The 14,031-nt window shown below is 48.1% G+C and overlaps 2 protein-coding genes across 2 annotated transcripts; both read right to left on the bottom strand.

Annotated features, from left to right (window-relative positions):
- Positions 1-673: 673 nt before the first annotated feature.
- On the bottom strand, positions 674-9,782 carry LOC142575669 (tetratricopeptide repeat protein 36). The gene is made up of 3 exons (XM_075685204.1): positions 9,343-9,782; positions 4,405-4,581; positions 674-1,835 (listed from the first exon to the last, which is right to left on the bottom strand). Exons 1-3 carry the CDS (start codon positions 9,458-9,460, stop codon positions 1,570-1,572), a joined length of 561 nt encoding a protein of 186 aa, XP_075541319.1. The 5' UTR covers positions 9,461-9,782; the 3' UTR covers positions 674-1,569.
- Positions 9,783-12,199: 2,417 nt separating this feature from the next.
- Positions 12,200-13,688, bottom strand: LOC142575661 (uncharacterized). The gene has a single exon (XM_075685193.1). It carries the CDS (start codon positions 13,659-13,661, stop codon positions 12,279-12,281), a length of 1,383 nt encoding a protein of 460 aa, XP_075541308.1. The 5' UTR covers positions 13,662-13,688; the 3' UTR covers positions 12,200-12,278.
- Between the last annotated feature and the right edge of the window lie 343 nt (positions 13,689-14,031).

The following is a 14,031-nucleotide window of genomic DNA, read 5'->3' as shown; positions in this document are numbered from 1 at the left end:
AAACATCTCTTTTTGTTATTGTTATTCTTTCATGTGTGATTTCTGTCTCGCTCAAATAAAGTTGAATAGTTTAGTGCTGGCAGTGTTGTGTGAGCTGTGTGGGATCTCAAACATGCTCTTGGGACTAAGTAACAACAACACAGTAGTGCAAACAATCCAAAGGGCATTTATTGCATCTTTCAAGCGCTAATGCCTGCTAGCCAAATTACTGCCCATAGAACATGCCGTTGGGCACACCACAAATGGAGGACATCTGACTCACTGCGACCGGATAGTGAGTGAACACGTTCGCCCCCATGCTGAATGATCATGTTCACCCATTCTGGTGTCCTGCTCCTAAGCCTTTCGCAGGACGGTTCAGCAAAAAGTTCGTGCAGCTTGCGGACCCCAAGCCAAAAGAGAACAGGCCCTTTTATGCCCGAGTAACCCTGCCATTAGGCGGTGTTAGCAGCACAACACTTGCTCCATCTCATGCTAATCTGCCACCTGCAGCCGGCGCTTAGCTACGCAGAGAAGCCAGATTACAGGAGACATGAGAGCCATGCGGGGAAAACAACATCGGGGAAAACGCGAGTCGGGAGCACCCACAAGTGCTCTTTTCAAAGATTGCTCTTTGTAACCCTGAAGAAGCAGCCTGATTGATGTTCAAAGAAAGATCAGGCATCCTGACAAGTACTGTTCATAAAAACACAACTTTATTAACACAAAATAGCCTTTTCATTCACACATCTCTTTCTGATCTCTTCCACCTGCAGTTATTATATGCATACCTACACTCACCGACAACTTTCTGCAGCAATGAAGAGAAAGCTACGGAGGCAAGGCGCACACAAGTGAAAGTGCTTCTGAAATGAGTCCCGTGTTTTCATTCACGTTAGTTTACACTGGGGAAGAGAAAACATAAACACCTTAATAGCAACAGTCAAATAAGGCAAAACACACCACTGAATGTAAAACTTTGCTTATTTTGCGGGTTTCCCTTCTGCGTCTGGGCAAATGCGAAACCGTCACAAGAGAAAGCTGCGTCGATTCCCCATCTGTTCCGAGCAACCAAAAGCACTGTCAAACGCTGGCAGACTACTCGGCACGGTAACACATGTGCAGAACCTCCTCCCCCCGTAGCTTTCCCTTCGTAGCCACAGAAAGTTGTCTGCGAGTACTTGCTTATATTGCAGTCCTGTTCAGGCAAGTCTAGAACACAAAAAATTTGTGGAAGCGTTAGGAGTAATTATACTAAAGTGCTGTTTGGATACCATGTGATGACAGAGTCTTGCCTGGTAACAGCTATAAACAGGGCCATGGCACAATGTCAGGTACTGTAAGAGGTGACAAATCTCATCCAATGATATGTTTCAGCTCAGTGTGTAGTCATTTGCAAAGTATGACATGGAGCAAACACTAGTCTAAAAGCGAAGCCTATACTTTTTTTTTTCTTTTTCTTTACAAGCAGTTAGAGGGGGACAATTCTGACATGATTAGTCAACAAAGCTCGACCTTACAGGAGCCATTCTCCTTGGCAAAAAAAGTTCTGTGATGATTTTGTATAAGGACCACCCGCATGGTGGCTCATTATCTGGTGTCATCCTCTCCCTGCCTGAGCTTTGCAAACATCTGGCCTAGCATGCGGTTGCACAGAGCTGCATATGGGTTCATCTGGACCAGCTGGTTCTTGGCAAACTGGCTTCCCAGTTTGGCAGCCTCCTTGAAGTCTGCCTGAGCCTCTTGGTCCTGCTCCCTCAGCCGGTAGATGAGTCCACGTTGACATAGGGCCTGTGCGGCTGCATGTTTGTTCCCCTGGCCAAGGTTGATGGCATTGTTCAGGTCTTCTAGAGCACCTGCACATGTGAATAACAGAAAAAAAATAAAGTTGTCCTGCAAAGATGCTCTTTTCTGCCTTCTTTTACGAATTATTTATGCAATCAAGCAAGAGGCATAGCTTAATTGAAATTCGAATTGGTGACATTTAATGCTTTATTTAAAATGCAAAGTATCTCTACTTGTTCTCTCCATGAATGCTAGACTGTTGCACGTGTAGTTGCATCAAACATTGCACATGGAGTTAAAATGTAAAAAAAAACTTAATTTTGGTCAAATGGTATAATGTGGGTGAATTACGAAGGACTTCGCTTTGCTTAGTCATATTAATGACTACCACAACAAAGCACAGTCTGGCTCTTCAGAATTGCCCATTGAGTATATCGCAATATCACCACTGGGCATCGTATGTGGCTGCAAACTTTTCAGCAAAAGTTACCATCCTCACAAATTGACCTCGAGAAATGTATTTCTGCTGCTGGCCTCTCATTGGAATGTCACCAGAGTGTGCAAGTGAATTGGTGCAGCAAGGTCTCACCATGGCAATAAGAGGACAACATTAGAAGAGCAAGTAGAGGGCTTCAACATTCAGGCACCACTAAAGAATTACCAATGTGTTTGCATTTGTGTTCTGTTAGAACAATTCGTAACAACAAAGAACAAGCTGCTGCAAGCTGCAGGGGACTTGGGAAATAGCCCAAGTCATTGGGTAACTGAAATTTAGAGTGTATTTTAACAGTGTTTCTGCAGTCCTTATACAGCACACCTCGCTCTATTGCTATGGCACATCACAACTGCGATTACACGAAAATGCTAAACTGAGAGCGGACACATGGAACGAGACAATTGCTTCATTGATAGGCTGGCCATTTGGATTGTAGGGCTGTGCGCCTTTGCGGTAGTGTTGTGTTGTCAATCAGATAACTGCTCTGCAGGAGCTTTAAACGGACAGGACTGTAACAACACTGAACTAAGCACTCTGTCACCTCACTCGCGTTCCTAAGAAGGTTGCACTGTTTTGGTGTACCCTCTTAAAAGCTACACCCTCTGGGTTGCAGTTACGTCATGCAACTTGAACGGCACACAAGAATGAGAAGAAAAGGAACCGCCGTGTGCCTGGAGCTTTCCTGTTACAAATTCTACGGGATGCTTAAAAAGTTTGTGACTGACTGTGCACGCAAGGTTCGCGACTATTCCTGTGTTGCGAAAGTTTTGAAATGTACAGATTTTCAAGAGTGCAACTTTTGGCCCTACAACCGTCTTTCTTGTGGACTCTGTGTGCCTGGCCATAGTAGTTCTGTACTTTTCTGTGGGGAAGTACCCAGCGTTAGCCAGAAACGCCCATAATAGTGAAGAAGAGACAGGGCAGAAAAGTACACTGTAAAGAGAGTATGAATTCAGAAGTGCACACTCTTGAAAAAAGTTGGCATTCTTTGAGGCTTATCTTGTCCCACAACAACAATAATCATTTGCCTTGCTTGAATTTCTTAAAAACTCTGTGCTCGCCACTTCCCTGTCAAGAATGCCATGTCATGCTGATAATGCAGATGCTGTCCATGACCTGGAATTACCCGATGTGCAGTATTAAAGGAAGGAAAGGCACACAAGATAGATGATGATAGTTTGACGTAATAGTTCTGTGGAAACTCACAAGGTTCCGCCACCTTGTGGATTTCTATAGAACTATTACGTCAAAGTCTTGGCTTTGCTTCGAGTTGACAAATTTGACTTCGCCCTGCCATCTGCTAACTGCCTGGTTAGCTCAGATGGTAGAGCGGCTGCCCTGGTAAGGTGGTGGCTGCAGGTTCGAGTCACAGACCAAGATGAATTTTTCTTCAACTGCAAGGCTTTTGTTTCAAGGAATTCATATGGGTTTCCTTTGTTGCAGTTGCTATGATTAGGTGGATGTCTCATTTTCCCTTGATTAATAGATGATGATAATATTTGTGGGACAAGATAAGCCCCAAAGGGTGCAATCTTTTCTCACAGTGCAGCAGGAAGTGCACTCTAAGAAACGTTTACACCCCTTTGGGGCATATTTCATCCCCAAACAATAATCTTCATCTATCTTGCATGCCTTAATTTCCTTCCTTTAACGATGCGTGCCCAGTCCTTCCAGGTCAGGAACGGCTTGTGCAACCTTAAGAAAACTTTGCACTCTTTGGGGCTTATCTTGTCCCACAACAATAATCGTCAGCTATCTTGCCCGCATTTCCTTTCATTAACGCTGCGAGCCAGGTACTTCCAAGTCACGAACGGCATGCGCGTTATCAGCGTAACATAGCATGCTCGAAAGGAAAGTACCAAGCGCTGAGTTTTCCAGAAAGGAAACGCAAACAAGACACATGATTCTCGTGGGGCAGGATGAGGCCCAAAGAATGCAACCTTTTTTAAGTGTGTGCGTTATCAGCGTGAAATATTTAGCATATTTGACAGGACAGTAGTGAACGCAAGTTTTTGAAAACGGAAACATAAGCAAGACAGATTAATTTTCGGTGGGGTGGGGGAGGGGACAAGATAGGCCCCAGATGGTGTAAACTTTCTTTTATAGTCTCTTGTGCAGTGTCACATGTATATTAGCTGACTCACGGTCAACGTCGCCCTTGATGCGCAACGCCTGCGCCCTGTTGTTGTAGCCGGAGGCCCTGTTGGGCGCTAGGCGGATCACCTCGCCAAAGATATCGATGGCACGATCAATGTGGCCCTCCTCAGCAGCCTGCACACCTTCGACCTCCAGTGTCTTCACCTGGTTCGGCGTCCCGTCATCTGAAATTCCGGAGGGCTTTAAAATGGCACATTTTAAGAAATGTCATGAGAAACCTCAAAAGCAATTGTATTTCTAACAGGGACATACGCTGTACTCGGCAGGAAGACGGTCAATGGCGATCCACGCCAAACCATGGTGAGGTAGACAAAGTGTTTACATGTTTGTTTTTTTTTTGCATTACAAATCCGGCCTGTCCCCTCAATGGGTTTGTGCCATTGTTGAGGGAGTCATCATCATCATGATTAAAACAAGTTGGTTGTAGCGAAGTGTGTGGCTGCCTTGTTGAGCTTGGAAGTTTTCTTTCTGCAGTGCAGCAGTGTTGCTCAGTGAGGACGGCCGATAGACTCAATAAATAATCCTCAAAGAGTGCAAACTCTTTGAGGATTATTTGAGGATTATTTTTTATTATTTGAGGAACGTGTATACGCACTCTACACACAGTTTACACCCTTTGGGGTGTATATTTGCCACACACTCTCTAAAACAAAAACTACGCCCTTTGGGTTGTATCTTGCCACACAACAGTAAACATCAGCTGTCTTGTTCGAATTTCCTTTAACACTGCGAGCCCGGTACCTCCCAGAAACGAACGGCATGCGCGTTATCAGCATGACAGCATTCCCGAGAGGAAAGTATTGGACGCGGCGTTTTCAAGAAAGGAAACGCAAGCAAGGCAGGTCACGATTATCGTTGTGTGGCAGGTATACACCCAAAATGGTGTAAACATTTTTACGCTCTTAAAACGCTTGCACCCCTTGAGATGTATATTTGTACCACAACAATAATCGTCATCTGCCTTGTTTGCGTTTCCTTTCTTGAAAACTCGGCGCTCGCTACTTTCCTGTCGATAATGCTGTCACACTGATAACGCGCATGCCGTTCGTGACTGGGAAGTACCGGGCTCGCAGCGTTAAATAAAGAAAACGCGGCCAAGACAGATGATTATTATGGGACAATTAAGATAAGCCGCAAAGGGTGTACATTTTTGTACGAGTAAGACATGACGATTGGTGACGAGATACGCCCCTAAAGGGTGCAAGCTTCTTTAGAGCAACATTTTGTTCACTTTGACCACCTGGTGCTCTTTAACACGCATCTAAATAAAAGTATATTGTATACGAGCATTCTTTGACATTTCGTCTCCATCTAAATGCGCCCGGGATCGAACCAACCTTGGCAGCGCTACCTGAGCAGCGCGGCGCCATACATCCACACTTTAAAAACAGTTGCACACTCTAAGAACAGTTTACACCCTTTGGCTTGCCCCTTCTGCCACACAAAGATAATCGTCATCTGCCTTGATGCGTTTCCTTTCTTTATCGCTGCGAGCCCAGAACTTTCCAGTAACGAATGGCAAGCGCGTTATCAGCATAGAACAGTTTACACCCTTTGGAGTGCCCCTTCTGATAACGCGCGTGCCGTTCGTCACTGGAAAGTTCCGGGCTTGCAGCGATAAAGAAAGGAAACGCATCAAGGCAGATGACGATTATTCTTGTGTGGCAGAAGGGGCAAGCCAAAGGGTGTAAACTGTTCTTAGAGTGCACACTTTGGGGTGTATATTTGCCACACAACAATAATCGTAATAGGTCTTGTCCCCATTTCCTTTCTTTAACGCGGCGAGCCCGGTACTTCCAAGTCACAAACGGCATGCGTGTTATCAGCATGACAGAGCATTGTCGACAGGAAAGTAGCGAGCGCAGCGTTTTCAAGGAAGGAAACGCAAGCAAGACAGATGATGATCGTCGTTGTGCACGCTCTTAAAATGGTTGTACACTTTGGGGTGTATATTTGTCCCACAACAATAATCATCTGCCTTGCTTGCGTTTCCTTTCTTGAAAACTCGGTGCCCGCTATTTTCCTGTCGAGAAAGCTGCGTCACACTGATAACGTGCATGCCGTTCGTTACTGAGAAGTGCCGCGTTAAAGAAAGGAAATGCGGACAAGACAGATGACGATTATCGTGTGGAAAAAGGGTGTAATTTTGCTTGAGAGTGTACACTCTTAAAACAGTTGCACCCTTTGCGGTGGATATTTGTCCCACAACGATAATCGTCACCTGCCTTGCCCGCATTTCCTTTCTTTAACGCTGCGAGCCCGGTACTTCCAAGTCATGAACGGCATGCGCGTTATCAGCATGACAGAACATTTTCGACAGGAAAGTAAAGTGCGCAGCGTTTTCAAGAAATGAAATGCGGGCAACACAGATGACGATTATTATGTGGCAAGTATATACACTCCTAACGGTGTAAACATTTTTTGTAAGCAATATTACAGCCTTTGGGTCGTATCTTGCCACACAACGATCGTCATCTGTCTTGTCCGCATTTCCTTTAACTCTGCGAGCCCAGTGCTTCCTCGTAACGAACGGCATGCGTGTTATCAGCATGACAGCATTGCCGATATGAAAGTACACTCTAAGTTTACACCCTTTGGAGTGCCCCTTCTGCCACACAACGATAATCGTAATCTGCCTTGATAAGTTTCCTTTCTTTACCGCTGCAAGCCCGGTACTTTCCAGTAACGAACGGCATGCGCGTTATCAGCATGATAGCATTCCCGACAGGAAAGTAGCGGGCGCGGCGTTTTCAAGAAAGGAAACGCATCAAAGCAGATGACGATAATCGTTGTGGCAGAAGGGGCACTCCAAAGGGTTACTTTTCTTAGAGTGTAGCCGGCGTGGCGTTTTCAAGAAAGGCGACGCAAGCAAGGCAGATGACGATTATCGTTGTGTGGCATATATACACCCCAAAGGGTGTAAACATTTAGAGTGGTGTGCGACTAATATACACCCCAAAGGGTGCAACTGTTTTAAGAGTGTGCGATCCAAAAGGTGTACATTTGTTAAACAGTGTAGTCGGTGTCGCCACAATAAGGAAGTCGAGGATCGCTCTCCTTGAGACAAGTGACACTCTAATGGGAGTAATACCGGTGCGTAAGGGCCAATCTAGAGCTTTCTTATCACTCTTCAGCGAAATTGCACCCTTTTGCCACAACGATAATCGTCATCTGTCATATGTCCGCATTTCCTTTCTTTAACGCGGCGAGCCCGGTACTTTCCAGTAACGAACGGCATGCGCGTTATCAGCATGACGTAGCATTCCCGAGGGAAAGTAGCGGGCGCGGCGTTTTCAAGAAAGGAAACGCAAGCAAGGCAGATGACGATTATCGTTGGGTGGCAGAGATACACCCCAGATGGTGTAACTTTTCCTAAGAGTGTAGGTGCACATTTTTACCACACTAGACATATATTTTCAATGCCTTCCTGCCAACATCACGCGCACAACGTTACTTTCCCGAGAGGAAACCCGAGCTGCACGTGCACAACGTGCAAAAACAAATGACCGATGAAAAATATATGCGGGAATGCGTTTACGCACTTACGTGAGATAAATTGCGAGCGTTATGTTGTAAGGCGTATATGCAATATCTACTGTACACTCTAGGAACAGTTTACACCCTTTGGCGTGCCCCTTCTGCCACACAACGATAATCGTCATCTGCCTTAATTGATGCGTTTCCTTTCTTTAACGCTGCGAGCCCGGAACTTTCCAGTAACGAACGGCACGCGCGTTATCAGCATAGAACAGTTTACACCCTTTGGAGTGCCCCTTCTGATAACGCGCGTGCCGTTCGTTACTGGAAAGTTCCGGGCTCGCAGCGTCAAAGAAAGGAAACGCATCAATTAAGGCAGATGACGATTATCGTTGTGTGGCAGAAGGGACGCGCCAAAGGATGTAAACTGTTCTTAAAGTGTAACTTATATTGTCCTTCGCATTTATATGTAAGATCGGCATATTGCATCAATTGAAGTCATAGCGCTGGATTGACAGGAACATGAAAGACGACAGGAGGTGCGACCAACTAGCCCAAAAATCTGCACTCCTGGATTTCGGCATATTGCACTGACATGGCGTGCGCGTATGCCAAAGTGAGGACATCGATGCATCGCTTGAGTCCATTAGACATAAGAAATTGGTGACCCTGCTCCGTTCATTCCAATTTCAAAGTATACCTCGTAATGTATGGTTCGTAACTGCCTCCGACTCGAACATAATGCTCACGTGGGGGACTGTTCTAAGTGTCCACTGAGCGGAGCGCTAGCTGTCCATTTCGGTGAGCTCATCGCGAGACAAACAAATTTAATCGATGAGTAATTGACGCAGTTGCGTCACGTTCAGCCCTCCACACTGCCAACGACGGGACACCGCAGAGCTCCTCGAAAGGCCTGCCGTTCCTACGAAAAGCTGACGCCCATCTATAGCCGTAGGATTTCATTGCGTGAAACTCGTCTCCGCGGTTGTGTAAATTGGCGCGAAGCCGTGTTCCTGCCCGCTTTATATACATTTGCACTCGCAGATACAAGCCTGGTTTGGAGAATGCCCGTTGAACGTCGCATGTAATACGTCCAGGCACCATAATTCATGCATGCGATGCCATAATTCGAAAAGTGTAGCCGTCTGCCCTGCAGATCCCTATAGATATGTGCTGCGAAACTGCGCATGAATACGCATGTGACGCAATAGGTTTAGTGCGGTGTACTAAGAGGGAGAAAACACAAAAACGTGCCCTACGTTTTTTAACAATGGACCGGGTCTGTACGCGTGGGTACTCGAACACGTGACGGCGCTTCAACGTTAGAAAGAAGAGCTATAGCGAATGCGCCCGTCTTGCATCGTACGAAGTGAGAGAGACGGTATACATATGCGCAGCGTGCCAGATGCGCGATAGCATGGACGTTCTCGCGACGCGCACGCACTGACCTTGACCGGCACCTCCGCTCCTCGCTTCGCCTTCCTCCGCTTCGGTCGAAAATCCTAACTCCGAGAACAGCGGGTTGAAAACGGCCTCGAGGACCGCCTTGTCGTTTTCCGTGGCCATGGTTGCACACGTCGCAAACGGACGGTCGAGTGTCGAAAACCGCGACCAGCGCGAAAGCGAGCGGCGGACTTGTTTTTGCCGTCTTCAAGCTGCCTCGGGGCACAGACAGCAGCAGACCAGTCAGACAACCGCTGTCGCCGTTCTCCCGCAACCCCTCGCTTGTCTTGGAGATCGCGGCCCCTCCGGGGCGCATTTTTTCGCTTCTCCTTCCTAGCTTATCGAGTCGTGATGGTAATACGAACTTTTTTTTCCTCGCATCTTGCTATCTCTCTAGGACGGGAGCACACCAGCCCGGATGGGGCGTTTGACGCGCGACCCGAAGTCGACTGACGGGGCCCTGCCTTTTTTATCGTGCGGCGGAGCCTTTGCGACGCATCTCGGACTGAGTAGATCGCAATTATTATAGCTCTGTAAAGTGTTCGCTCGTGATTCTTCGCTGTGTTGGATGTGCAGATCCGTGTGTCACCAAATCTGAAGACTGTCCATCTTATCGTCAGACACTCTAGACAACTGCTCAACAAGCAGCTGATAGAGAAACAAACAGGAAGTGTGATCAACAAACGCGATTGAGCCAGATAAATTATATGAGGCGCGTGGACCGAGGTTTTGCTCGTACACTAAGAACAGTTTACACCCTTTGGCTTGCCCCTTCTGCCACACAAAAATAATCGTCATCAGCATAGAACAGTTTACACCCTTTGGAGTGCCCCTTCTGATAACGCGCGTGCCGTTCGTCACTGGAAAGTTCCGGGCTTGCAGCGATAAAGAAAGGAAACGCATCAAGGCAGATGACGATTATTATTGTGTGGCAGAAGGGGCAAGCCAAAGGGTGTAAACTGTTCTTAGAGTGTACACTAAGAACAGTTCACACACTTTGAGTCGTATCTTGCCACAACAATAAACGTCATCTGTCTTGCCCGCATTTTCTTTCTTTAACGCTGCGAGCCCGGTACTTCCAAGCATTGTTCTAAGTCACGAACGGCACGCGCGTTATCAGCATATGACCGAGCATTCTCGACAGCAAAGTAACGAGCGCAGCGTTTTCAAGAAAGGGTATATGCGGACAAGACAGATGAAGATTATCGTTGTGTGGCAAATATACACCCCAAAACGTGTAAACATTTCAGTGGAAATGCGGACAAGACAGATGGCGATTATTGTTCTGCATGTGGCAAATATACACCTTGAAGGGTGTAAACTGTTTAGAGTGCACTCTAAGAGACATTACGCCCTTTAGAGTGTACATTTTGTGACACAACGATAATCGTCACCTGGCTTGTCCGCATTTCCTTTCTTGAAAACGCTGCGCTCGTTACCTTCCTGTCGAGAATGCCCGGTCATGCTGATGACGCGCATGCCGTTCGTGACTTGGAAGTACCGGGCTCGCAGCGTTAAAGAAAGGAAACGCGGGCAAGACAGATGACGATTATTGTTGTGGGACAAGATACGCCCCAAAGGGTGTAAATATTTCTAAGAGTGTAGAGTGTGGCGAATATGCATCCCAAAGGGTGCAACTGCTTTTAGAGTGCACGCCTTTCTTTTTTTGATAATGCGCCTGTATTCGCGCGTTGCAAATTAAAATTTTGGGGTTTTACGTGCCAGAACCACGATCCGATTATGAGACACGCCGTAGTGGGGGACTCCGGAAATTTTGACCACCTACACTCTTAGAAAAATGTACACCCTTTGGGGTTTATCTTGTCCCACAACAATAATCGTCATCCGTCTTGCCCGCGTTTCCTTTCTCTAACGCGGCGAGCCCGGTACTTCCCAGTCATGAACGGCGCCGCGTTATCAGTGTGACGCAGCATTCTCGACAGGAAAGTAGCGAGCGCCGAGTTTTCAGGAAAGGAAACGCAAGCAAGGCAGATGACGATTATTATTGTTGTGGGACAAATTTACACCCCAAAGGGTGCAATCGTTTTAAGAGTGATACAGCTATAGGATTCTTTATCGTGCACCTAAATCGAGGCACACGGGTGTTTTTGAATTTCGCCCCCATCGAAATGCGGCCGCCATGGCAGAGATTCGATCCCGCGACCTCGTGCTTAGCAGCCCAACACCATAGCCACCGAGCAACCACGGCTGGTGGTGCGTTGCAAAGCACGCTGTGCGAGTCCGCAAGCGCACGGCGTCGCGCGATCGAAAGTTCGCCGAGTTCCAGCTGGTATACAAGCTGACCTGGAGCCGCCATTTTCCGTCCCAGTTCTGCTCAAGAAGCTATGGGAGTTAGCATCTCACCAGATCTGGTATCAGACTGATATAAGGGTGTGCATGTCTGTCCCTAAAGGTGAAGACTGCACCATGGCGGTAATATGCATTCCACAATCACCTCGTCAAGCGGCTCTGACGCATAAGTATGAACTTACAAATGAAATTAATGCGCTTTTTTTCTTTCTTTTGTACGAGTCTTAGGGCGTCTACAACTGAAAAGGCGAGGCCTAGAGTATGATGCGAAGGAATGGGAAACTGCGCGCGACACGTGACCGTTGAAACTCGTGTTGCCGCGCGAGTACTAATGCGATCCGTGCACGAATCTGCTGTGCTACATTTCTTGTCAGCCATGGGGCTAGCCTCTCGTCTGTAGTGCTCGTACCTGTGCCGTCGAACGAACATTTTACCGTGCATTCGACAAGGTGACGGATGGCGATTGCTGCTTTTGTGTGAATGCCACTCATGGGGCTCGTCAAAGCAACGTCGTCCTGCTGCAAAACGATTGACAGCGATTATTACGTAGGCTCCATCGTCGTCCACGATTTATTTAAATAAGCTACGCGTCCCTTTATCTACAACAAGCAGGCGCCACCACGCGGTTCACTCATTTCGCTGAGCGAGGCTGCCGAACGTCGGGCGGAATGTACTCTTCCTCGACGTCCTCTTTGGCCGCCAGTTCCTTCATCTCGGCCTCCACCTCGGCCAACTCCATTTCGAGCCGGTCCCAGTTCTCGAGCGCGTACAGCAGCTCCTCTTTCTCGCCGAGCTCCTTTTTGCGAAGCCTGATGGCCTCGATCGTCTGCTCCCGGTCGATTCGGCGCCTCTGCTCTTCCAGCGCCTTGTGTCTGAGCTCCTGCCAGAGCTCGAAGTCGCGCTTCTGCGACTCGATGTCGGCCGGCTCCAGGGCCGGAAGCTGTTTCAGCGCTTCCAGCATCAGTTCGTGAACGTCCGCGTCCGAAAACCGTTTCGAACCCTCCAACTGAGCCAGCGCTGACTCGAGTTTCTGGCGCAAATCGTCGTCTGCTTTTAGCCCGCCGTCCTCCTTGCTCAGGGACTGGCGGAAGCTCTCCACCGCGCTTCTGGTCAGTGGCTCCCCTGAATCGCCGGTGCGTTTGAGCAGAGCTTCGAGAAACTCTGCGCTCTTGCCCCACTTTTGGTACAGGCCGCAGCCGATCAGGTAGTAGCTTCTGTGCAGCAGGTCGTCGACGCCGTCGCAGAACAGCATGAGCGTCTTGCCTATCAGGTGGTCCGGCTCGTTCAGGTCGAAGTGGTCGTCGAAGAACGGGTTCGGTATTTTGGGCACGCGCACGAGTATCTCTTCGTCGTCGTCTTCGTCCTGCTCGGGTATCTTGGCGTTCGGGTCCCAGGGCTCCGGTTTAGGGTCGCGCAGGTAGTTGTGGCAGGAGTAGAGTGCCAGCAGCCGGCTGATGGCGTTGCCCGTGTTCTCCTGCAGCATCATCTCTATGGCGACCTTGACGGCGTCTCGGTGATTGCCCACCTTCACGAAGGTGTCCATTAGGATGTTGAACGTGTGGGTGTCCGGGAATATGCCGTACTCGAGACGGTTTGGGAGCAGTCGCATCAGGACGTCGTGTTGGTTTGTGTCCAGGAAGTAGCGCACCGCCGCGGCGTGCGTCGAAGGCAGCGTGTCGCAGGACTGCCTCGAGCGTCGGTGCCGGTTGAGCACGGTTTCAAACTCCACCGCGTAGTCCTTGCCGGTCACCTTGTTCAGGTAAATATCGACGTCCACGGCGCTCGCCTTCGCCTTGGTGCCGAACTTCTTGCTGAGCTCGACGAAGTACGAGTCGACGCTCGTGTCGCGTAGCACCGGGTCCTCCGTGCGCTTGTTCCACGCATCGCGGCAGTAGTACGCCTCGGAAAGAAGCGTTCGCGACGAGAATCGAAGTCTCTGAGACTTTTTGAAGGCCGATAACAGTTGTCGGGAAACGCGTCCTGAGCGGCATGCGCTGCCGATGCACTGCGCCATTTTGTTTGGCCCCCCAGCCGCTGTTGTTGCCGGGATGTCTGTTATGATATCGGCGTTGCGTAGTGGCATTTAATTAAAAATGCTAAACAGGCAATGTACACAGTTTCCAAATTTTTCTATGACTCCATAAAATGTTTGCTTGCATGTGGCGTTACGAACGTACATATATTTTGCTGGTTTTAGAACATAGCAATGTGATTACGGTGCCTCTTACGCACGTTGTTTTTTCGACTTTTTCTTTACCAGTCTTCTTGAAAGTACCAAAGTTTTGCCATTTATTTTGTACGGCGATTATTTTTTCTACAAAAACCCAAGAAAAATTCTGTTCACAGCACAAATACGTGGCTCTCAATGAACCGTAACTGTACGA

Source organism: Dermacentor variabilis, chromosome 3 (genome assembly GCF_050947875.1).
Source record: "Dermacentor variabilis isolate Ectoservices chromosome 3, ASM5094787v1, whole genome shotgun sequence".
Lineage (NCBI taxonomy): Eukaryota > Metazoa > Arthropoda > Arachnida > Ixodida > Ixodidae > Dermacentor > Dermacentor variabilis.
Note: the sequence above shows the minus strand (reverse complement) of the source record. Positions and strands in the feature narration are given on the sequence as shown.